Source organism: Heteronotia binoei, chromosome 1 (assembly GCF_032191835.1).
Source record: "Heteronotia binoei isolate CCM8104 ecotype False Entrance Well chromosome 1, APGP_CSIRO_Hbin_v1, whole genome shotgun sequence".
Classification (NCBI taxonomy): Eukaryota; Metazoa; Chordata; class Lepidosauria; order Squamata; family Gekkonidae; genus Heteronotia; species Heteronotia binoei.
Window position 1 is genome coordinate 157,180,627 of NC_083223.1, and position 26,774 is coordinate 157,207,400.

At 42.9% G+C, this 26,774-nt stretch overlaps 1 protein-coding gene across 2 annotated transcripts in view; it reads left to right on the plus strand.

The window, feature by feature from the left end:
- Positions 1-26,774, plus strand: part of SLC35F3 (solute carrier family 35 member F3) — a 278,666-nt gene that overhangs the window by 192,208 nt on the left and 59,684 nt on the right. For both annotated transcript variants that reach the window (XM_060243033.1, XM_060243041.1), the window contains one exon: positions 19,208-19,532. In XM_060243033.1, coding sequence (XP_060099016.1) covers positions 19,208-19,532 — 325 coding nt within the window. The remainder of the gene's footprint in view (positions 1-19,207; positions 19,533-26,774) is intronic.

The following is a 26,774-nucleotide window of genomic DNA, read 5'->3' on the forward strand; positions in this document are numbered from 1 at the left end:
GGATCGAACTCAGGTTGTGAGCAGAGCTTAGCAGTATAAGACAGCTTTTATATAAAATTTCTGCTTTTCATATCAATTTGTTTTCCAAGGAACTTCTGCATGTCTGCTGTGGATCTATGTACTGCAGAGGATTTTGGAGCATTATGGACATAAAGAATAACAGCTAGCTAGTCAGTATTGCAATATGAAAAGTTAATATTCCCAAAAGCATACCTAATGTTCACCCATTACTGTGCCTTATGTTTTACACGGAAGTCAGTCCCCAGTAAAAATCTTCTCATTGAGGAATCCCTAATATAAGCTTTTGAGGAACCCAAGGATTCCACAGGACACAGTTTGAAAATCATTGCTCCAGCAGTCACTGGTAAAAGACACATGTATATCTCATCCTCTCCCTCATCATCACCGCCACAAAGTTCAAGGACTCTAAGTTAATTTTTAAAAAGAGTGATTGTTTCTACTTCTGTCATTTTCCCCCTATAGGAATAATGTTCCTGACTAGAGATAGATGAGTTTTAAGGTAGTCAATTCAGTATTGTTACTCCCAGGACTGACGCTACCCAGCAGGCCAGGTAGGTGGCTACCTAGGGTGCCACCTGGTCACGAGTGGATGGTCACCACCCCCAGTGCCTTTTCCCTGCAACGCTTGCCCTTGCTGCCACCTCTGTGCTCGGAGTCTATGAGGCTTCCACAACAACAAGGGAGGGCAGGGTCTGAGTGCCTCTGAGTGCATGCCTACCCCGCCACCCCTGTTCAGCCTTCCTGGGTCTGTGCTTCCGCCCTTTAGCTGATTGACAGGCCACATGCTACTGAGGACCCACTGTTGGGCTCTTTCAATCTGCATGTGCAAAAGCTGTACAGAACAGAAGCTGTAGTGAGGAGAAACGGGTAAGACTGAGTAAAAAAAAAATTGGCTGGATCCAATTCTATATATAATTTTTCTCAACTGAAAACTTTCTACTGCATCTAATGAAGTGGGCCATAGCCTGAGAAAGTTTATATCACAATGGAAATGCAAGCCTGTGCAGATTTACTCAGGAGTAAGTCCAACTGTATACAGAGGAGCTTATTCCCATTGAATTGCACCATCAATCTGTTAGTTTTTAAAGTGACATAAAATTCTTGTTTGCTGTTGTTTTAGGTAAACTAACACCTATTTGGAACCTGGTAATAAAGCAAAAATACTGCCCCTCCAGAATCAAAGCACCAGTGAAATAATGTTATTTTTAGCTTCTAATTCTTAAGTTCCTGTAAATTCATTCTTCATCCTTTTTATTCATAATTAAGTCCCCCCCCCCTCTAGAATTTGGCTTCTTTATATACTGTTCTTTTAAAATGGGCTTTGGCTCATCTCATGCCTATAATGTGTAGTATACTTTTGGTCACGCTATAAAATGTTTTTCACTGCAAGTTTAATAAAAAGCTAGTGGCAGCTTCAGTTAAGTTTAAGGACTTATCTCATTTTTGCTAAGAGATGCTGAGTAAAGATAGAGAAGCCCCTGAGATCAACACCTGTTGTGACATTACCAAAATTATATCTGTGGGTCTAACTGCATACTGTGTGCCCCAAAACCATTTTAAAATAGGAGATTTATTCAAGAGAAGAAAATTAGGATTAGAGAAGTGGCAAGCGAAGGGAGGCTTGATATTTTCTCTCTTACTGTTTCTCCAAACCAAATAACTTTTGCCTTCAGTCATATATTTATCATTTATTACCAGATTATAATTTCACATTTGATAGCAAGGTTATCACCTACTTTGTCCAGTAAGGTTCAGAAGTGCAACTCGGTTGAATTTATTGACTGTATAAATCCCAGAACTTGAGGACTTGAGATGGAGTACTCTCTCTTATGCTTTACTGGCTACCTGCATCCTAAGTTGTAACAGAACAAGAGCCCATTTGGGAGGAGGCCAGTGGCAAGCAATGTAATCTAAAATTGGCAAGTGGCCAAGTTTCAGAGGCAGGGTGACTGGTAGAAGGGTCTCTATTGTATGTGTAAAGTACCATCAAGTCACAGTAGATTTATGGCAACCTCATAGGGCTTTCAAGACAAGTGAATAAGCAAATATGGTTTGCCATTGCCTTCCTCTGCAGTCTTCCATACTAGTACGAGCCCTACTTAGCTTCTGAGATCTGATGAGATTGGGCTATACTATACCATTCCACATTTCTGAATTTGAGGCATTATCTTCATTGGCTCCCTGAGTCACCTGTCTAGGAGCTGAGTCCACTGTTGGAAATTGTAATATGGCATATATGGGGTCTGGGATCCTTCTGCAGACATGTTGTTTTGGTAGCACAAGGAGTAAGGTTCTGCTGGAAGTCCTAGTTTGAGACTCTCAACAAAGCTTCAAAAGTAGCAAATATATGACAGCCCCTTAGATTTTGGTAGATCTGCTAGAAACTTATTAAAATAGGATAAGAGCCAAGCATACAATAAAAGCAAAAAGAAAATCGTATAAATCGATGGTGCGGTCTCATTTGGAGTACTGTGTGCAGTTCTGGTCGCCGCACCTCAAAAAGGATATTATAGCATTGGAGAAAGTCCAGAGAAGGGCAACTAGAATGATTAAAGGGCTGGGACACCTTCCCTATGAAGAAAGGTTGAAACGCTTAAGGCTCTTTAGCTTGGAGAAACGTCGACTGAGGGGTGACATGATAGAAGTTTACAAGATAATGCATGGGATGGAGAAAGTAGAGAAAGAAGTACTTTTCTCCCTTTCTCACAATACAAGAACTCGTGGGCATTCGATGAAATTGCTGAGCAGACAGGTTAAAACGGATAAAAGGAAGTACTTCTTCACCCAAAGGGTGATTAACATGTGGAATTCACTGCCACAGGAGGTGGTGGCGTCCACAAGCATAGCCACCTTCAAGAAGGGGTTAGATAAAAATATGGAGCAGAGGTCCATCAGTGGCTATTAGCCACAGTGTGTGTGTGTGTGTGTGTGTGTGTGTGTGTATATATTTGGCCGCTGTGTGACACAGAATGTTGGACTGGATGGGCCATTGGCCTGATCTAACATGGCTTCTCTTATGTTCTTAGGTAAAAGACTTAATATTTATGGTCATAGTACAGTTTTCTTCTGGGTTAGTGGATTTATTTCCCACAGGAATTAATGTCATGTTTAGTATGAAAATAAAAGGCAGTATTTTCTAGACAGGGAAAAGTCAAAAGAATGTGTCCCATGTTTTATGGCTACCTTTAAGCCTTGAGCTTATTTGCACTGTTCCAGTTAGACTTAAAAAAAATAGCACAATGTATGCTATTTAGAAAAGAGCATGAGGTTGGATCTTATTACAGCTACCTTCTCCTGTTTGACACATGTACCCATCTACTCTCCTGTTGCATTTAGGAGTGTAATAATAAATATTGTTTGCTTCCCTTCTGAGTAATCCTGTATTTCCAAGGACTTCCATTTTTTTTACTAGTTTTCATCTTCATTTTGAAGTAAAGAATTGTGTGTTGTTCTTTGTTGATCCTTTCTAAATTCAACTATCATAAAGGCTTTGTTGTTCAACAACAGCATTTTGGTGAAGCCTGTCATAATGTTGTGAAATTTTATCTGGGCATCTCTAGCTATTTCTACAACTGGAACCGTCTTTTTTGTAAGAACCTCCACATTCTCAGATGCACAGAACAGAAGCCCAATGTTATTTATGCCAGCCATAAGAACAAGCTGCTCTATTCCTTATGTTCAGTGTTCTTAGTTCTGATCTGGAAAACAGGAATCTTATCTGAAACAGCTTTGGTCTATGATAAACATTTGATTAATCTTGGATAACTGCTAGGGTTGCCATCCTCCAGGTGGGACTAACAACATAGAAACCCAAAGGGCTCCTATGACCCAAATTACTATAATAATCATATATTTATTACAAGAAAGGCAAATACCACAACCCTCAATATATAGCCATTGAAACTCAGTCCAGTAATAAAATACTCAGTTCATATTAATCATGTAGATTGCAATAGATTCAATGTATGCAATCATGTTCCAATGCCATCAAATCCCATGAAGAAAAAAATGTGTGTGCGACAGGACAGCTGGTATTCCACTTCCTGTTTCATGAATTTCCTTAGGCATGGGATTGTAATTTTATTTCATAACATCAATGAAGACATAATTTCAATACATAAGTTTACAAAGGACAAATTGTTCAGATATAGTATGCCCCTAAATTGTCTGAAATGAAAGGGCTCATGGCTTTCCTTCTTCCTGCCCTGTAGAATTTATAGATTAAGTGCATATGCATTACTCCAGATGTGTGTGTCACAAATAGCACTTAAATAAGGGTAAATGAATAGATGGTTTAAATCCCAAAGTCAGGAGGATTACCAGAGGTTTCTTTGTTGCTCTGCTAGGTAAACCAAAAACTATATCTTTTCAATGCAAGAAAATGTATTTTTATTAAAAACAAAACCTCTTGTTCCATTTAAACTCTCCCAGTTCAATATTAGGACTACCATAGATTAGAAGAATGGTTATGACAAGAACACAAGCCCACTTGTGGGGTAGGACAGGATATAAATCTAATTAAATAAACAAGTAGCATAATTGTTTATATTTCTTGTAGCATTCATGTTAGGATTGCCAGGTCCTTCCTGGCCACCAATGAGGGATGGGGGGGGGTAGGGTTGCCAGATCCAGGTCAGGAAATTCCTGGAGATTTAAGGATGAAGCCTGGGGAGGACAGGGACCTCAGTGGGGTATAATGCTATAGACTGATTCCACATTTAGCACTTTCCTCCCTTCTGTGCAGAGCTCCTCAAGGCAGCCCTTTTTCCTGGATCCTGCATAGGCATCTCTGGAGTGCGGCTGCTTGTTCCCTGCTTGCTCCCTGCCCTGGACAAACTTGAGAGCTGAAAATGAAACTAGGACAAAGGCTAGTGCAGAACCGGTAATAGAGTCCACCCTCCTTTCTATAATTTAGGGGGAGGTAATTGTGAGTTTCCTGCATTGTGCAGGGGTTTGGACTAGATGACCCTGGAGGTCCCTTCCAATTCTATGATACTCCAAAGCATCCATTTTCTCCAGGGGAATCTTTCTAGCCTGAGGATGAGCTGTAATTCTGGGGAATCCCAAGGTCCCACCTGGAGGTTGGCATCCCTTTTCTTCAGATCTTTTAAAGACAGCCTTCACTTGGAAGAAGAGCATGATCTCCTGACACAATGCTGACATATTTTCCACAGGTGATAATAAAATCAATGGATTTAGTCGTGTACACCTCTGTTTAGGATTGTGCTGCTAATCTCTAATACATTGCATGTGAGTTAAATAGTATCCCAATGGATTTTCTTTTACAAATTTAGCTAACAGACATATCTGGTTAACTCCTCAAACTAACATAGGAATCATCAAGAGAAGTACAGTATTCTCTACCAGAACTTCTTTTACAAAGACTTAAACAAGCAATATTCCAAACAAAAGGAAGGTGGATTTAAATCTGCTTTCCACAGGATTTCTCACTGATTACAGCAAGATTTATTTAAAAAAAACAATGGGCTGTTTGGTTCTGCACAATCAGACTAACCTACATTTATATTTTCGATTTCTTCATTTTACTACTATAGTCTCATGGTAGATGTTGAGGAGTAACAGTACTGAATTGACTATCTTAAATCTCATCTATCTTTAATCATGAATATTAGTCCTAGAAGAGAAAAATGACAAAAGTAGAAACACTCTTGTTTTTGATTAATTTAGAATCCTGAAACTTTGTGGTGGTGATGATGAGATATACAAATGTCTTTTACCAGTGATTGCTAGAGCAGTAATTTTCAAACTCTGTTCTGTGGAATCCTCAAGTTCCTCAAAAGCTTATATTAGGGATTCCTCAGTCCCACCTGGAATCTATCATCCCTAAATGATACCTCATCCTTCCATACAAAATGGATAAGCAAGATGGTTTATAACACATTTAAATCATCATTTACAAGGCAAAACCAAAGACCAGAAACAGAATAGTTCTGTGCAATAAAACTATTTTAAATTTAAACTGCAGATTATCAAACCAAAACCTATTTCATTGAGGTATAATTTATACTATACCCATCTTTTGGCTTCTTAACTGTTTGCAAAATCTTCTCTGGAAATCCTTGGTTTTCTTTAACTTCTTAAACAACAAAATAATTAAGTCTGGCTTATTAGATGGGAATTATTTTTTGCATAAGGATCTTATCCTCTAGTAGTGAGCCTTTTCAAGCTGCTTATTCCATGTTTATCCAATTGTAATCCCACAGCCTGCTGAAACAAATCTAGTGATTCTCTTTGCTTCTGTGATTATAAAACATAGTATATGAGGTATGGGGAAATCTCAGTATTTATTATGGCATAAACTTCCTGTCTGTGATACTGTCTGATGGGCATTCTTGCAATCTACAGATTCAAACAGACAGTGTGGCAGGGGGTGGGAACTTGCATCCAGCCCTGGATGAGTGCACATGGTACTCTGTACCACTATTGAAATGGTTGGCACTGTCAGTATTGATAGTCATCAGCTGGTAGATAAATTGAAAATTGACTTTGCTATCCTGTTCTCACTTTAATTAGGACTACAACCAATGGAAGTAACTTTACATGGGCAGGTAGGGAAGAACTGACTTATTGCAGTGGCTGTGCACTACTAAAGCATTTGGCTATTGTGGGATGTGGATGACATAGTTCATAGAATCATAGAGTTGAAAGAGACCTCTAGGGGCATCTAGTCCAACCCCCTGCACAATGCAGGAAACTCACAAACACCTCCCCCTAAATTCACAGAATCTTCATTGCTGTCAGATGGCCATCTAGCCTCTGTTTAAAAACCTCCAAGGAAGGAGAGCCCACCACCTCCCAAGGAAGCCTTTTCCACTGAGGAATCGCTCTAACAGTCAGGGAGTTCTTCCTAATGTTGAGCCGAAAACTCTTTTGATTTAATTTCAACCCATTGGTTCTGGTCCTACCTTCCGGGGCCACTGAAAATAATTCCACACCATAGTGACAGCCCTTCAAGTACTTGAAGATGGTGATCCTATCACCTCTCAGCCTCCTCCTCTCCAGGCTAAACACCCCCAGCTCCTTCAACCTTTCCTCATAGGACTTGGTCTCCAGACCCCTCACCATCTTCGTCACCCTCCTCTGGACCGTTCCAGCTTGTCTATATCCTTCTTAAAATGTGGTGCCCAAAACTGAACACAATACTCCAGGTGAGGTCTTACCAGAGCAGAGTAAAGCAATACCATCACATCACATGATCTGGACACTATATTTCTGTTGATAAAGCCCAAAATTGCATTTGTCTTTTTAGCCACCGCACCACACTGTTGACTCATGTTCAGCATATGATCCACTAAGACCCCTAGATCCTTTTCGCACATACTACTGCTAAGACAAGTCTCTCCCATTCTATAGCCGTGCATTGGATTTTTCCTACCTAAATGCAGAACTTTACATTTATCCCTGTTAAAATTCATTTTATTGGTTTTAGCCCAGTTTTCCAGCCTGTCAAGGTCATTCAGTATCCTGTTTCTGTCTTCCTCTGTGTTTGCAACCCCTCCCAATTTAGTATCATCTGCAAATTTAATAAGCATTCCCTCTATTCCTTCATCCAAATCATTGATAAAGATGTTGAACAAAACAGGTCCCAGGACAGATCCTTGAGGCACTCCACTTATCACTCCTCTCCAAGAGGATGAGGAACCATTCACAAGCACTCTATGGGTGCGATCTGTCAACCACTTACAGATCCACGTAATGGTAACAGGATCCAAACCACGTTTTACCAACTTGTCAACAAGGATAGTATGTGGAACCTTATCAAAAGCCTTACTGAAATCAAGATAAACGACATCTACAGCATTCCCCTGATCCAGCAAGATAGTCACTTCCTCAAAAAAAGAGATCAGGTTACTTTGACATGACTTGTTCTTGAGAAACCCATGCTGGCTCTTAGTAATCACATCCATTCTTTCTAAAAGTTCCAGGACCAACTGTTTGATGATTTGTTCTAAAACTTTTCCAGGTATAGACGGCAAGTTGACGGGTCCGTAGTTACCCGGATCGTCTTTTTTCCCCTTCTTGAAGATGGGGACAACATTTGCCCACCTCCAATCTTCAGGGCTGGCCTCTTTCCCCTCTACTGTTTGCCCTTGCCATTGAACCCCTGGCAAATGTTATACGTCATGATCCCCTTATTCCTGGAATTTCTTTTAAAGATCATTCTACAAAACTTTCATTATTTGCAAATGATCTAGTTATTTTTGCCACACCCAGAGAACACTCTCTTCAGGCAATATCAAATCAGCTACACCATTTCTCTTTAGTTGCGGGCCTTAAAGTTAATCCATTCAAATCTGTCTTGTACCCTATCATACTTTCTAAGCAGCACCAGGAATACATTCATTTGCATTTTGACTATGTGGTTGGCTAAATATTGGACCTATCTAAGGGTGAACATCCCTGTAAATCTTGGTGAACTATTTAAATACAATCATCATTTTCTAAACAAATCCATAATGTCACTCCAGCAAAACAAATCTAACTTTACCCCTTGGATAGAAAAAATTCAAATATTAAAATCCTTCATTTTCCCTAAATTTCTATTTTTATTTAGAGCCCTTCCAATCCTTATCCCAGCAGATCTCTTTACAACCTGGAAGCGTTCTTTTATTTCCTACATCTGGAATAAGAAATCACCTAGAATTAGTTACAGCACCCTGATTCACCCTTCAGATCAAGGTAGGGTTCCCAACCCTCCCGCCCTGGCGGGGGACCCCCGGGTTTGCACCCTCCTCCCCCGCTGTCCCCAAAAATGGAAGCGGGGGGAGGGAAGAGGGGAACTACGGCGCAAAGGCCGCGAGTCTTCGGAGCAGCAATTTGAACAGGCGGCAGCGGCCCACAGCGGCGGCGGCCTGTTCTGCTCTCCTCCAGACCTCCGAGGTGAACAGGAAGCAGCGAGCGCGAGCGGGCAGCAGTGGGCAGCGGCCTGTTCTGCTCTCCTCCAGTCCTCAGAGGTGAGCAGGTAGCAGCGAGCGCAAGTGGGCAGCGGCGGTGGCCTGTTCTGCTCTCCTCCAGTCCTCCGAGGTGAGCAGATGGCAGCGAGCGCGAGCGGGCAGCCGTGGGCGGCGGGCGGCCTGTTCTGCTCTCCTCCAGTCCTCCGAGGTGAGCAGGTAGCAGCGAGCGCGAGCGGGCAGCAGTGGGCGGCGGCGGCGGGCGGCCTGTTCTGCTCTCCTCCAGACCTCCGAGGTGAGCAGGTAGCAGCAGCAAGCGCGAGCGGGCAGCAGTGGGCAGCGGCGGCGAGCGGCCTGTTCTGCTCTCCTCCAGTCTTCCGAGGTGAGCAGGAAGCAGCGAGCGCGAGCGGGCAGCAGTGGGCAGCGGCGGCGGGCGGCCTGTTCTGCTCTCCTCCAGTCCTCCGAGGTGAGCAGGTAGCAGCAGCAAGCGCGAGCGGGCAGCAGTGGGCAGCGGCGGCGAGCGGCCTGTTCTGCTCTCCTCCAGTCTTCCGAGGTGAGCAGGAAGCAGCGAGCGCGAGCGGGCAGCAGTGGGCAGCGGCGGCGGGCGGCCTGTTCTGCTCTCCTCCAGTCCTCCGAGGTGAGCAGGTAGCAGCAGCAAGCGCGAGCGGGCAGCAGTGGGCGGCGGCGGCGGGCGGCCTGTTCTGCTCTCCTCCAGTCCTCCGAGGTGAGCAGGTAGCAGCAGCAAGCGCGAGCGGGCAGCAGTGGGCAGCGGCGGCGAGCGGCCTGTTCTGCTCTCCTCCAGTCCTCCGAGGTGAGCAGGTAGCAGCAGCAAGCGCGAGCGGGCAGCAGTGGGCAGCGGCGGCGAGCGGCCTGTTCTGCTCTCCTCCAGTCCTCCGAGGTGAGCAGGTGGCAGCAGCAAGCGCGAGCGGGCAGCAGTGGGCAGCGGCGGCGGGCGGCCTGTTCTGCTCTCCTCCAGTCCTCCGAGGTGAGCAGGTGGCAGCAAGCGCGAGCTCAGAGTGTTTCTGTGAAGAAGCTGGAGGAAGAGAGGCCTCGCTTGGAGCTCCCAGCAAGCAACGCTGTGGATGTTCTTTCCCCTGCCCCCAACCCCACCCCAGCAGGAAACCATTTCCACCTGCATGCAGATGTGGTGCTTGTGCAAATGGGCCCCTTCTCAGATCTATGCAGAAGGACCCGGACTCGGAACTCGCCACTCTCCTGGCCTGCCTCCACCCTCCCATCTCTCATTTTACCTCAGAGGGGAGCGGAGCGGGCGAAGCCGCTGCGCTGCTGCCACCTCTGAGGTAAAATCAGAGAAGGGAAGGGGGAAAAGGGAGCCACAGAACGGGATGAGCGCACATGCGAGAGCAGCTGTCCGTTCAGCCAGTGACCCGGTGACTGAGTGGAATTAACCCACAGCCCTCCCAATCTAGTTGCGAGCGGCTGCGCAGCTGCGATTTTGTTGACGCCCCCTCATTTCTCTCTGCCCGGTCTTTTGCAACGCGCAAGGAAGATTGTTTTCAGGGAAGATTGTAGTCTGGTGCAGCATTCATCGTATCTGGCAAAGGTATCTGACAAAGGGAGCTTTGATTTACACTCTGGAAATCTTGCTGGTCTTTAAGGTCTTTAAGGATTCAAATCTTGTTCTTCTACTGCAGACTGACCAACACAGCTAAATACCTAAAACTCTCTTTACCCTTATATGTGTCCTCCAGCTTCTAACTGTCCTCTAGTCTAAACAATGCAGAAAGTGGATTACAAAGGTAAAGTAGTAACACTTTACCTTAGTGATTCTCTTTCTGCATTGTTTATAGATTCAAATGGGCATCCGTGTTGGTCTGAAGCAATAGAACAATGTAGGAGTCTAGTAGTACCTCTAAGACCAACCAAGTTTTATTCAGAATGTAAGCTTTCATATGCAGGCACACTTCATCAGACTGTACCCCATTCCATTGTCTGATGACGTATGCCTGCATATGAAAGCTTACATTCTGAATAAAACTTGGTTGGTCTTAAAGGTGCTACTAGACTCCTACATTGTTGCACTGTTTATAGTATGTCATGTCTTACACAGGTCTCTGTTTGCATTATTTTCTAATTTTGTAATCCCAGTCCTATTGCATTGTTAGATGTCTTATGCTGTCTGATCAGTAGTTTTGCCTTGAGTCTTGCAATACATGTGCTTAACAGAGCATGGATCCTGTTCCTATTTTTTATCAACATACATTACTGTGTGACTTTTTAATAGCAATGCATTATTCAAGTGCCATTTAAAAATACAATACCAATTAGTTTGAACATGCACAGGATTGCTGCCCGAGAGGTGCAGGCCAGGTCTGCCATTCAGTTTTGGCATCTTGTCACAAACCAGGATGCAGTCTCAGAACCAGATATTAGAGATTCCCAGGGTTAGTCTTAATAAAGACAGATTGTGTGTGCCTTTCCTATTCCAGGGAGTGGTCACAATCAATCCACATGCATCTAAAGTAGAGAGACAGGCCAGGTCAGGTCAAACCATCTGGATAACCATCGCCTTATATTTCAGAATTAAATACTCCTCAAGCAATTTAGATTTTATTTGCATCTTTAGTGTTCCTCCCTGAAACATCAAAACATTTTAAACCAGTGTTGTGTCATGCTTAGATTGTCCAGCTAGGTTCTGTGGGATCCAGGTTCAAATCTCCACTCTGCCATGGAAGCTTGCTTGGGTGACCTTGGATAGTCACACACGCTCATCCTAATCTGTCCCACAGGGTTGGTATAAAAATTAAATGGAGAAGAGACCCATGGAGGAGAAGATTGTGGAGGAGGGTGGAAGTGACATCACTTGACCTTTGACCTGGAAATGACATCACAGGAAATGACATCACAAAAGTCTCCTGGCTCCACCCCCAAAGTCTCCTGGCTCCACCCCCAAAGTCCCCAGATATTTCCTGAGTTGGACTTGGCAACCCTAGATCAAGGAGGACTCGCACTTCCGGATCTCAAACGGTACTGCGAAGCAGCTATTTTATCTGGCCTTCTCAAACAATACAATTCAAACTTTAAATCAGACTGGAAACTGATTGAACATGAATATTTGGACAATAGATCTTTTCAAAGTATTCTTTGGGAAACACCGACCACCCAATTCCTTAAACAACCCCTTTCTAAAAGCCTCCCTATCCATTTGGGACAAACTAAAGCCTCACCTTGCACCTAAGGTTTCATCTATCTCTCACTTTCTCACCCAATCGTGGTTTCAACTTGGTTTTTCTATAAACTCCTTTCATATCTGGAAATCTTTCAACCTAGTAAGTTTTCCTGACATACTTTCAGATGGTAAGCTCCTGGGGAAAAGCCAGTTAGAAGACAAAATTCACCACCCCCTCAATTGGTTAGAATATCTACAGGTTTAACACCTTATTGATCAGATATCAAAATCTCATAATTTGGCTAGGCCTCTTACTTTTTTTGAACAATTCCTATCTAATTCACCTGCTACATTCAAAGACTTAGTCTCCTTCTTATACAAAGGCTTAATTCTTGTAGACTGCACACACCCTCCCTCTTATCAGCGCTCATGGCATTTAGACTGTAAAGCACAATTTACCAATGATCAGTGGCATCATATCTGGTCTTCTCACTCATACACCTCTTCCTCCTTAAATATTCAAAGACTAAGTTATAAAATATTATTGAGGTGGTACATAACTCCAAAAAATTACACCATATATCATCGGAACATCCTCCCTATTGTTGGAAAGTTTGTGGGAGGGAGGCAGACTTCTTACATTGCTGGTGGCACTGTAAATTTGTTAAAGAATTCTGGATTTCAGTTGTATCACATATCAAAATTATCACTGGTTACACCATCCCATTTACTCCTGAAGTGATATTATTAGACCTATGGCCTGATTTAATAATTTCACAGCTTAGCAAATCTTTAATTTCAACTTTACTTATCGCTGCCAAAATAAGAATTGGAAGACCTCTGGTCCGTTATATATTAAATTTTGGTACTCAACAATATGGGAATTTTATTCCATGGACAAAATCCTAGACTATATAACCCTTTTAGATCGATCTAATACTCCTAAGAACTTATTGCTGAAATGGCTACCTTTCCTTGAGTCTTTTTCTCAAACACCTGCTGCTAGATCCTATATGTCAAGCATACATTTAACTCTCAGTAGAAAGCTGTATTGTTTATTATCTTACTGTTCTGTTGCATATCAAAGCTATGTAAGCCAGTCTCTAATTCTCACCTACTGTAACAAATGTAGAAATGCCAGCTTTGAAGATAATGCCTCCCTGGGACAATTTCCCAGGCCCGAGCCTGAGACCCAGGATGTTTGTAACCACAAAAGATAGCCGAGCCTGTGATTGTAGCTTTTCACATGCATATGCTAGAATTCCTTATCTCTTTGATGTATCCTTTAAAGTCAGCTATTGCGTGTCAAGCTGTATCACTTTCAATATGGTTTTACCATGAGCACAATGGATTTACAATAAACCAATACTTTGTTTCAAAATCATCAATTGGTTATCTTGAAGTCTGCATGCTTGACAATTTGAAAGTGATCCATGTTAAAGTTCAACTGACTTGGCAACATTCGAACTGAATGGCTGAGGGAGTTCCAGATAACAGAGAACCTTTTAATCCGCTGGAGAGAGGGCTGGAAGAGAGAATCGAGGCATGGACCCCCCCCCCCCATGGCACGTCTTGGACACGAGGAGAGTCACGGGGCACGGGTCCCCTCTACACGTACAACAACTTTTCATCACCCCACGAAAGTGGGAGCTGCGGACTTCAACCACCCTGATGGAAGAAGCCCCAGCCCAACGAGAAGCCATCCTGATGAGGCATACCCATGGAGGTAGAGGTGGTGGAGCCCCGGGAGGTGAGCGAGAGGGCAACCCACCCAGGGAGGATGAGGAGCGAAGGGAGCCCCAACCAGATGATGGCAGTGGGGCACCGAGAGGCTCTGATTCCAAGGATGAAGATGGAGGCAAGGGGCCAGGTGAACCGGATGTCCTCGAGACGATGAGGGAGGAGATGGCTACCATGGCAAGGGGCTTGAGGGATGAGATCCAAGCCAATGCTGCGTTCATGGCCTAAGAGATGCAGAGGCAGATCAAACGCTTGGTGAGACCGGGAGACCCGAGAGGGATACCGGGGATCCCAGGGGGAAGGCCACCTCTAGCCCCCCAACTGCCAGCGCAACTGGTGATACCACCCCTGCCGATCCCGGCCCTGCAGCTTCCCACACCACCAGTAGTACCGGCCCAACCTCCGGCACTCCCAGGCCCCCGAGACTACAGTACGGGGAGAGAGCTTGATGCGACATTTGATGGGGATCCCGAGGAAGTGGAGTATTTCTCCATCCAAGCCAATAGTTACATGCACTATTGGGGGAACACGTTCCCAGATGAGTTCAGCAGAGTGGACTACCTTGGCTCCAAACTTAAAGGAGCCGCAAAGAGATGGTACATGAGCCTGTACAAGACCAGAAGTCTGGAGCTGGACACTGTCGCAGCGTTCCTGCAAGCCCTGCTCACCCAATACAAGGACCCACTGCAAGAGACCCGGGCCCTGACCGCCTTGCGAGACATGCAGCAAGAATCAAAATCAGTGTGTGAGTATGCGGCTGAGTTTAGATCCAACTCAGCGAAGGTTCGGGGGTGGAACGAACTAATGAAGATAGAGCAATTCTATCTTCTGTAGATACATTGCATATAAGGGATACTTCAAAGGGATTCCTAAGGGGGGAGGATTATGCAGGGAACATTCACACATTGAGGTTACCAATTCGTTCTCAGGCTTGTATGGCCTTGATCATAGTGGGCTCCTGACTCCCTTCCGAGAGCCAGGCCTGAGAAGGCACAGATAAGACTTACACATCTTTCCATTTCAAAGCAAAGCTATTCACTATAGGAAGGGAGGGGTAGGAAGGGTATGAGTTAGCAGCATTTGATTATACTTTGGTTCTACCCAGAATGCTCTTTGACTGAGCCAGAGTTACAGACAGATTGACACCTAGAAGGCATGGGACCACTGCAAACTGTTACCTTCTGCATTTAATTTTGTAAGACAACTCAACAGGATACCCTGACCGAGAGTATAAAATGGTGCTGAAAGATACAGAAGAATGAAAAGGGTATGCTCCCCTGTCCATCTTCTAACATAAATAATTTATGATTTATTATTGTACAGAGTTCCTACACATTTTGCCATGCAGGCTTTGTGAGGGGGAATCAGAGCATTTACCTAGTGCTGGAACTGTCCACAGCAATTAAGTTCTTTTACTGTGTTTCTGGCTAACCATTAGGAAGAACTTCCTAACAGTTAGAGTGGTTCCTCAGTGGAACAGGCTTCCTTGGAAGGTGGTGGATTCTCCTTCTTTGAAGGTTTTTAAACAGAGGCTAGATGGCCATCTGACAGCAATGCTGATTTTGTGATCTTAGGCAGATCATGAGAGGGAGGGCAGGAAGGGTTGCATCAGTGCTTAGTTTTTGTGGTCCCTTCTTACATGCTCAGAGAAATGCTGATTGCCAGTTTGGCCAAGGATCCTGGAAGGCTTTTTTTTTTTTTTGCGCTCTTCTGGGCATGGAGCAGGGGTAACTGGGATGTGTGGGGTGGGAGGTATTTGTGAATTTCTTGCATCGTGCAGGGGGTTAGACTAGATGACCCTGGAGGTGTCTTCCAACTCTATGTCATGGAGGTAGCAAAAAAAAAAAAGCAGCCCTGACCCAAGGCTGCTTTTGGAGTTACAATTTTCCCTATTTTATCTTCACCAAAACTCTATCAAATATATTAGGCTGAGAGGGTGTGACACAGAAGCAGCAATAGAGGACAGGGGGGTCTACCTACTGAAGCAAAGGTAGCAGCTGCTCCAGAACAGTTCAACAGTTTAACTAAACTCCAATATGTAATACAATACAGTATTGCTCACAAATGGATATTAATTAGAATTCAAAATTGATGTTTATGGCATGCATATCTGCTGCATTTGTATGCAAAAGAACTCCCTGTTGCACCATCTTTCCCTTGGAAATGAAACGGCTCACAAAATTTGTAGTAATCCTCTGCCAAATTTAAACCAATTAATTAAAAAAAGTATCATAGACTCACAGAATTGGAAGGGGCCATGCAGGCCATGTAGTCCAGCCCCTTGCTCAATGTAGGATCAGCATAAAGCATCCCTGACAAGTGTTTGTCCAGCCACTGCTTAAAGACTGTCAGTGAGGGGGAGCTCGCCACTTTCCTCAGTAGCTGATTCCACTGTTGAACACTACTTCCACTGTTGAAGTAGCTGATTCTTACTGTAAAAAAGTGTTTCCTAATAGCCAGCCCACCCATTATTGCAAGTTCTCTCCTCTGCTGCCAACAGGAACAGCTTCCTGCCCTCTGCTAAGTGATAGCCCTTCAAATACTTAAAGAGAGCAATCATGTCCCCCCTCAACCTCCTCTTCTCCAGACTGAACATTCCCAAGTCCCTCAGCCTTTCCTCATAGGGCTTGGTCTCCAGGCACCTGATCATCCTCCTTGCTTTCCTCTGCACCCACTCCATTCTGTCCAAATCCTTTTTGAAGTGAGGCCTCCAGAGAACATTGTTTCTTTCTGTCTAGTGCATAGGTGAAATGACCAGGGTTTACATCATCTTCTATCACTGCCCTCTGATGAATGTGAGTTTGGCTGGCACTAAAGCATCACTGCTCACAGTGTGCCTCTATGTAAGTTGCTTCTGTTATAGCCACTATACTATGGCATTACAGCAGGAGAAAAACTGTAGTAGTAAGTCATATGCCATGGTGTTGATGGAAAGTGCAGTCAAGTCACAGCTGACGTAGGGTTTTCAAGGCAATAGATGTTCAGAGGTGGTTTGCCATTGCTGTCTCCGCATCACAATCTTGGACATCCTTGGTGGTCTCCCATCCAAATACTAACTAGGGCCAATCCTTCTTTGCATCTGAGATCTGACAAGATTGGTCTAGCCTGAGCCATTAAGGTCAGGGTAATATGCCATAGGAAGGTGTAATGGAAAGGCCATTAACAAAAAGACATTAACCATTTTAGGATTCAGGCCAGATGCAATCCTTGCTTAGGTGCATTGTCTTTTGTAAATGTTGAAGGATCCGCAATTGTATCACAACATGTGAAAGGAGTGTTCTGCCAATAACCCACAGTAAAAAAATCCTCAAAAGTATTTGGTGAAAATGCTCTCAAGAGTAGGTCAGCTTTTCCAATACAACAAATCTATAGAGGTTAGCATTGAGATATGAAAGAGAAAATGGTCTGGACTGTGGGCGTGACATGATCAATGGAAGGTCAGTATAATGGTCAGCCAAGGGCTTACATGTACAATAATAGTGAGCATATTGCTGAAGCTTTTTCCTGATGACCCTGTATTTCCTGCATTTGTCCTCACTTTGCCTCTATTTGCTCCATCTCTCTTAATGTTGTTATCTGATCTAGACTGTTATCACAGTGGGCCTGAGTTACACTTGCAAGAGAATGAGTTGCTTGGACTGATGGAGATCCTAAATGTCACAGTCCCTGTTTCATTGGCTCAGCTGTTTTTCTGATGTCTCAGAACTTGCAAACTATAGAGCAGAGAACAGGAGGTAATGATGCTGAAGGTTTGTTAGGGACTAAGTCAAAAGCACTTGAGTGCACTTAAGTCTCAGAGCATTTCACTGGAAATGAACTCCTATTCATACTATAGGGTGGAGGAGGTGATTTTCATAGCCAGAGCAAACAAAGAAGGCATTCTGGAATGAAGACACAGACGACTTCAGAAAGTGGTGCAGCTTGTTTTAGCTAGAGTGGTTTTCACTCCTTCCAGTGTGAGATCATAAGACCATCCTTCGAAATTCAACACCTGAAGTGTCAGATCATTTTCATAGTAAAGTGATCCGTGAAGTATTGTGTGTCATGCTACTTCTGCAGTGCAAGCACCTTTGTTAGTGTATTTAACACCTTTGGTTTAAGAGTGTACATGGAAGAGCTGTACATAACAAATACACATGTGGGCATTTTACTTTTCTATTTTATTATTGCCATATGGCAATGTAGGGATATTTCCTTATGGCCTAAATGGGCTGTAGGTTTTCAAACATGTACAGTAAATGTTTTGCAAATATTACAGTGTTATCCATCTGTATTAATGGGAACAAAACATTGCAAACTGTGGTATTTCTTTCCTCAGACATTTATATTAACTATATGATTTACACCCTATAAATATTTGTTTCTTGGAAATATTTTTACTTTGTTTTTCAATGGTAGGATTGTATGGGCACATAGTATATATCCTCCTCAGTCAACTAGATGCATGTCTCCTTTCATACTAAGTTTTATTCATTACAACTGTCAGCTGGTTTTATAATATTATCACTGACTGTATTTCTGTTCTTATCATGCTTTTCCTTTGTTTTAAAAAAACAAATTCTTGAAGAGCTGTGTATCTGAATATGCAGGAGCCAGAGAAGGTTAATTTAGTGCAGACTAAATTGTTAACTCAGTTATCCTCCCAGTTCCAGATTATAAAAGGGGTTTATGCTTCAAAGTTCTGATGAGAACAAATTAGTTCTTGCTTGTATCAAAACATATTTTGGGATAGGTGTACAAGAAAGGCCGATATTCTTCCCTAGTATATGACACTATATGGTTTGTCTATCAAACTGATGTAATTTTTTAAAAATTCCATTGACCTCAGTTGGGTTACTTCTGACAGAACAATATAACTTATGTCATAATTAAGGTCTGAAAAATAAAATAGCCAGTACTCCGAGTGAAGGCACCCCCAGACCCTGCCCCCCAGCCACTGATCAGTTGGCCAGCAGAGGTCTTATCAGTAGAAAGAGGAAAGCCTAGACCACACTGCCATTGCCATACAGGAAGCGACATCACACTACCAGCTTCTAGGCAACACTGGTATTTGGGCAAAAACTCTATGGTAGAAGCTGGTTTTATCATAAAGGTTTTGCGCAAATACCAACGTGTTGCCTGAAAGTCAATGGTATGATAATTGTGATGTCAACAATGCAGCCTGGGCCTTTATTTTTCTCCTGGTAAGTCCCACTCCTCTGCCAGTTGCCAGCTGCCTTGGCAACCCTACTGAAAAAGCACATTCACTTACAATGATCTCATGTTTTAAGTTTGCACTTGAGTAAAGAACCAGAGTACAAAATACATGCATACCACCACATGTTTTAGGATTTAGTTCTTGGAAAGTTAAATGCTTTAGAAAATTCTTAATCAATAATAACAAGATATCTCTCTTTTCTTTCAGGGGATGAACGTTCCCGCGATTCCCCAGCGCCAGCAGAAGCCCAGGCACAAGCTGGGATGGAAACTGGTGGAAGAGGAAGCAGATGTTGCTGGACATGCTCTGTAACCCAACTTAAGAAGTTTTTCTGGGGAGTAGTGGTGGTACTTGGCGTATGTTCCTCCTGGGCAGGTTCAACTCAGCTAGCAAAACAGACCTTTAAGAAATTTGATGCACCTTTCACTTTGACATGGTTTGCAACAAACTGGAACTTTTTATTCTTTCCTTTGTATTACATTGGACATGTTTTTAAGTCAACTGAAAAACAGTCTCCACAGCAAAGATACAGGTAAGGGTGAACAGGATTTTAAAAAGTTGTGCTACCTTACGTTTTCCTTCCTTTTTTTTTTTACATTCTCCCCGTACTGGTACAAAATAAGACCATGAGGCTACATGATAAATATGACAAGGGGAACGAAGAATGCTTAAGAAAGGTTCAAATGAGAGAAATAGACACAGGCAAAGGTTGGGTGGAGCGAGGGGGACACAACCTTAAATGGAGGCTTCTCTTGTGACGAATTCACAATGACTGCTGTTTAAAAAGTAAAATGCTTTATTAGATCGGAGAAAGATATGTACATAATAAATATATTATTTGATCCATCAAAATATGTTAACTAAACTTTATTCATGCTGGTACTTCCAGAACATTCCTTCCTTTCATCCCACAGTATCAAATCCTCGTTTTGATTGGTAGAACAAATCGTTTACTCATGATATCTCAGTGAAGTCCTTGAAGAACCCATATTGTCTGTGGGGTCTAGCACTGGCGGACCTTTTAGGTCTCAGTATAAGGAAAGGGTGGATTAGTAGATGGATTAAGACTGCTACCAGACACAACTAGCCCTTTTCTGTTGTTTATTATAGGATATAAAAATTATGATTTATACACATTTAGTTCTGTGGGAGGGGATCTATTGCTGTTTTTTGTAAAGGTGAACAGGGTATTATAGCATTATATTATAGCATTGTATCATGCATTATAGCAAGCTTTTAAAATATATTTTAGAAGCTATGTCATAAATCTGGTCCATAAATGTAAGTGGCCATAATAAATACCTTCTTGGTATACGTTTGTTTGGTCACTGGATTTGATCTTTGCAGCGGGAATTACAGTGGACCCGGGTTACTGTGGAAGCAGTGCCATGGTCGGACCACTATGCCCTAAAGGCTTGTATGGATGTCCTACCTCAAACGCGTTTAGGCGGCGAGCATATTTTAGCTCACCATGGAGACTGATGGACCTAGAGCGGTTTCAGATGGCTCATTGGGATCCCTGGTCCCCTGGCAATTCTCTAGATGATCTAGTTGACTCTCCAGGATCATTGAGATTGCACCACGGTGCCATCTGCTCCCCCATTCTAAGCTAGCACCGTGGTATACCCCTGAATTGCGGCTGATGAAACGAGGGCTCAGACGGCTAGAGAGGCAGTGGCGACGGATTCGAGACGAAGCAACTGGAACATCTTATAGAGACTTTATGAGGTCCTATGAGATGGCAGTCAAAGCCACAAAGAAAGCTTACTTTGTGGCTAAGATTGCATCTGCGACTTTGCACCCAGTGCAGTTGTTTAGTATAATTCGGACGCTTACAACACTGCTGCAAGGCAGGCCAAATCTTAGGGAATTGGATATTAGCTGTGAGGCTTTTGCGAATTTTTTCACAGACAAGATCTCGTTGCTCTGCCATGACTTGCCCGCCACAGTTGAAACAGTACACAAACTCGAGGCCCCATGCCTGTCTTCTGGACCGGCTTTGGATCATTTTAAATCTCTGTTTGGAGAAAGTTGACAGAATCCTCTCTACTGTGCATCAAACAACGTGTGATCTGTACCCTTGCCCATCCTGGCTGATTAAAGTTTGCCAGACGATATCCTATACGGGATATCGTAAATAGATCTCTCTCGGAAGGGCTTTTTCCAACGTCTTTTAAAGCGGCGGTGGTCTGCCCTCTCTTGAAAAAGTCCACCCTAGACCCGGTCGAATTGGCACATTACCGGCCGGTCTCAAATTTACCCTTTTGGGGTAAAATTATTGAGAGGGCAGTAGTGCTACAGTTACAGAGCTTTCTGGAGGATGCTTCCATCCTAGATTCCCACCAGTCTGGCTTTTGTCCAGGCCATGCGACAGAGACAGTTTTGGTCGCCCTGGTAGATGACCTCCAGCGGCATCTGGATCGAGGCAGCTCGGTGGTACTGATGCTGTTATCTATCAGCTGCGTTCAACACAGGCGACCATCAGCTACTGACCCACTGTCTCGCCGATGCAGGGATCCAGGGGTTAGCCTTACAGTGGCTCTCCTCTTTCCTTTGAGGTCAGGGACAAAGGGTATCAATTGGGGGGAAATCGTCTCATAGACACACCCTTAATTGTGGTGTGCTTCAGATAGCAGCAACTGCAGAATCCACCTTTTTTCATCTTAGGCGGGTGAAACAATTGGCTCATTTCCTTGACCGAAGCAGCGTAGCAACAGTGATCTATGCAACGATCATGAGATTGGACTACTGTAATGCTCTCTACATGGGGCTGCTCTTGTCACGAACCTGGAAACTAAAGCTAGTGCAGAACGCAGTGGCTAAGCTGTTAATGGAGCTGCTCAGGTGGGAGCACATACAGCCAGCGCTGCAAGAACTGCACTGGCTGACAATAGCATAACGGATTCGCTACAAGGTGCTGGTCATTACCTTTAAAGCCCTTTATGGCTGAGGACCTGCCTAGCTGAGAGACCGTCTGTCCCCACATGTTCCCCAGAGGGTACTAAGATTGAGAACTCAACATCTCTTAGTGATCCCCGGGCCGAGAGAGGCGAGACTGACAAGTACTAGGGATCGTGCCTCTCAGTAGCAGCCCATTACTGGTGGAATCAGCTGCCAGAAGAGGTTAGGGCCTTGCAGGACCTCACTCAGTTCCATAAGGCCTGTAAGACCATACTCTTCCGGCTTGCTTTCAGCTGACCCTTGAGACCTATAACAGCAGGAGGAATCCAGGAAATATTGTCGCCAGGGTAACTGGATAATACCAAAATGTTATTAACACCAACTGTTTAAAATGTTTTATTAACTGATTGATTTTATTGCTAATGTGAGATTAGATTTTATTACTGTTATTATGAACAATGTTGTAAGCTGCCCTGAGCCTGCCTCGGTGGGGAGGGCGGGGTACAAATTTAATAAACTAAACTATGTCATGCCCACATTATTAGTATATGAACTACCATAAATCAAAGCAATATCATATAAAGTTCCTTTGATACTCAGAAATTAGCATTTTAAACGCATTATTTGTTTTTGCATTTTATTCCAGTAGTACAGGAAAATTATAAAAATAGATATAACAAATCTAATAGGGAAAAAAGGAGATTTAGGGTTTACATTGTGTCAAGAATGAGCAGTGTACAACCTGGGAGTTCGCAGAATTCTCAGGCTTTCTCAGACTGAGAGCTTTCATATTTCTTATAATAGTTTTGTCTTTGTGGTTACAGTAAACCCAGGAGGACATTTGTAACAGAATTCCTAGTAGGGTTGCCAGGTCCAACTCAAGAAATATATGGGGGTGGAGCCAAGGTGTGACAAGCACAATTGGGAGTTCTGGCCATCACATTTAAAGGGAACGCACATCTTTCAAATGCCTTACCTCCATTTGGAAATAATGAAGAATAGAGGCACCTTATTTTGGGATTCATAGAATTGAATGCCCTCATCCAATCTTTTTGAAACTTGAGGGGCAGTTAGGAGAGGCACTGGATGCTTTGTTGAAAATGTTGTGCCTCTGCCTCAAAAAACAGCCCCGCCCCCAAGCCCCAGATACCTACAGAACAATTCTCCATTATACCCTATGGGAATTGATTCCCAAATGGTATAATGGAGTGTCCAGCAGACATTTTCCACCCCCAATGAATGATAAAGACTGTATAGTTGTTTTGAAAAATGTAGCAACTCTGCTATTTTTCTGATCATTTTTATGTACTTTAAGAACAATGAGGGAATATGGTCAAAAAAGCCAAGATTGCCTCTGAACACCAAATGATAACAATTAATATGTCTAAAAATAGTATGTTGTACAATAATTATAAAGCATGGGCAATTTTTGGAATCTTTAGGAACTTATAACTTAGTATAACTCTGCAAGTAGGCTTGCCAGTCCCCAGGTCTGGGCGGGGGATCCTCTAGTTTTGCAGGCTCCTCCTTACTGCCAGTCAGCCAGCTAGAGGGGGAAGCCCCACCCCAACAGCTACGATGTGCCTTTAGATCTCAGGCAGGTTCAGAAGCTTGCAATTGCTTCTGTTTTGGAAGGTGTGTGAGTGCTTTTAAATCTCAGCAAGGCTGAAACCGCAGGGGTGAGCAAGCAGGCAGAGCTGTGTGTGAGAGAGAGAGGAAGCAAAAGAGTTCAATCCCTGTTCAGTTTGCATTCCTTTTAGAAGCTGTGTAGTAAAAGGGATAGTAAAGATTTACCTAGAACATGAGTATGGAATAGAGGAAAACTTCATCCCCTAGAAGATCTCTCCCTTTGTATGTTGGTTGAAATACAGCAGATTGTTACATTTAGCAACTCCAGTGAGTAAAGCTATTTATACCATTGCCCCAGGGAGATCACAAAAGTGTGGGCATGCAAACTGTTTATTTTGCCCGCTTTATATGTGTGTGTGTGTGTGTGTGTGTGTGAGAGAGAGAGAGAGAGAGTGAATGAGTCCACATTTTAGTGGAAGTGCAGCTGCTGAGGAACCATTTGAATGCAGAAAAGAGGAGGAGGAAATGACGACTGTATTCAGGGGAACTGCACGGCTGTATTTTTATTTATTTATTTATTTTTAAGGAATGGGAAAATCTCCTGGCTCCACCTCCAAAGTCCCCAGATATTTCCTGAGTTGGACCTGGCAACCCTATTTGTTGAGAAATCTCACAACCATTTACTGTTGTTACTCAGATAATCACAATTAAACTATGAGGTCATAGCTGGGAAGCAGCTTTGGAACAATTTCTTATTGATTTTTAATGTTCCAAGTACATGAGCCAGTGCTAGCAGTAGAGTGCTCCAGCCCAGCTCCCATCGACATTCTAAAGATTAATATTGCTGCTTGTGATTCTGTCTTGCTTAAAGAGAACAAAGCAAGTCAGACTAAACCTGTTTATTTCTGATCAGTCTGAGCTATTCCTACAAGGAGTGTCCAACAGTTCCCATTGTATGTCTCTGTTTGTAGTTTTTCTTTGGAGAAATATCATGGCTTTGTAAATTATGATGACTTCCTCTTGAGAACAAGAATGGATTACTAAAAACTGGAAGATTATTTAAAATTTATAAGAAATCATCTTGCATGCTTCCTCATTGGGTTTGCTAAGATGATTGGTTATATTTTAGTAGAAATATATTATTATTTTTTTCAAAATTACCATTAAACTCCCTGATAACCTAAATGCCTTAGTATTCTGAGTAATAATTTTAATTTGTGTAATTGATGAGATATCTTGTTATTTCTATAAATACCCTAATTTAGGTCTGTCAGATGTTCAGTGTCCTCCTCTGCACATTACTGCATCCTCACTGCCTACCTCTTTCTGACAAGTTCAGACTCTAGGCCAAGACAGAATATCTTGCTATTCCCATTTGAGCTGGCTTTATAGTAAACTAATAGTCAAGCGGTTAGCCTTTTGTTACTAACGATACGGTGGTGGCTGACAGACATTCTATTGTAAACTTTTGCTCCTGTGATTGTCTGCTCTTCCGCTGCTGGCAGACAAAATATTCTGTTGAATCCAAATCTAAATTCCTGTCAGTTTTACATCTTGTTCTGTCTTCTGTTTTATAATATGTGATATTAAAATCTTGCAGTTGGATTTCTACAGTCTCTGTCTTCAGTAATGCTGCGGTATAATAACCTGTGACTGGGTCACAATTTTGGGGTGATGTTTCATCTGTAGTACTGCTTTCTCCCTGTGCATATACATGAATTTGGAAAGCAAGTTGCTGAAAATAAGCAGAAACAGGCTTGGCTTGGTTTTTGCACCCTATTTAGTGTGTACACATGCATGGAAAAGCAGAAACTGGATTTCTTAAACAAGACATTGTGTAAACATTACATTAGATTTGTATTCCTGCAGACTAAGGCATTATGCCTTACAGGACAATATTTCATATGAGTAAACTGTAATCAGTGACCAGAATGATTAGCTTTAGGTTATACAACAGTGGCTGGTGTTTCATGCAAGCTGATTATCACAGTGTCGTTGAAGCTTTTAGATCTGATTTAAACTCTCCTTGCTATACTTGGGGATCTATACCAATTATCTGTGCTAATTACTTCTCTGTTTGCTTTGTCTTTAACTCTAAACATCCAGAGGAATACAAACTGGTGTTTCATTAGCAGCAACAAGTAATAAAATCTTTAACAAAAACTGTACCTGTTGGATAGGTGATTTCATAAGTTTTACGGCAAAAAACTACATCCCACCTACCTTTCAAAAAGTAACTGCAAACAATGTAGCATGTTGAGATCAAATATCAGTCATGCCAAATGTGCTGTATCTTTTACACACACACCAGCAGATGTATCTGCTATATCCTGTGTATTCTTACATACCTACCTTGGCTCCTTGGTACAGCGACATCAGTGTCAAGTTACTAGTGAAGGGAGCTTAATTTACTTGCATTGAGAAGTTTACTGGTTAGTTTCTGGACACAGTTCAAGGTACAAGTGCTGATGCTCTAAAGCCTTAAACAATCTTGACCTAGGAGTGTTTTGTTCATGTTAAACCTTACTTACCTTACCTTTGTGTACTGCAATTATCAAGTGAGACCTTGAACCAGTGAACTTGTCCTTCAGACAATAGGGCTGTACTGATACCTTCTCTATGCGTTTTCTTCTCTGAGAGGGCCTGAGTTTCTTCTTTTAGAGGTTATTGTTTTGCTGACTTGTTGGGCTTTTGCAGTCATTTGCATTGTGGTTCTTCCAGCCCTAAGTGCAAGCCTGCAAGAGTAAGTTGTAACATAGCATCTTCTGGGCAGTGTAGCCTCCGTACACAATACACTGCTTTTGTGCTGAATATCTTATATTCTTAGGTTCTTCTGTGCATCAACTTAGGGCATCCTCTTTCCCCAGGTGCTTCCTTGTGGTTCTGCATCTACTGCAAGTAAAACCCTGTGCAATGGACTGGGGTGGGGGGGGGGCAAGCAGCCAGGCTTTTAAATGCCTTCAGGAGATTCTGAGTCTCAGTTTAGGAGGACATACCAACTGAGCTGCAGTACACAGCATGGTGATAGAGGCAGGGGGAGGGGCTGTTCTGTGCCTTGTTCTGCTCATACAGAATTGTCCCCTTGTGTTTTTGTTTTAATTTGTTTTTAAGTGTTATAAGGTTATATATTATGGGGAAAATGACTTAACCATCAATTGTGAGGATAGCATCAAGCCCAACATTACACTTAATATGGAGTCACTAGCAGCATTCTCTCACACACATATCACACACACACACACACTGTATCTGTGGTTTAAGCAAGTATGGTGTTAACTGTATGATCTGGAGCTAATTATTATTA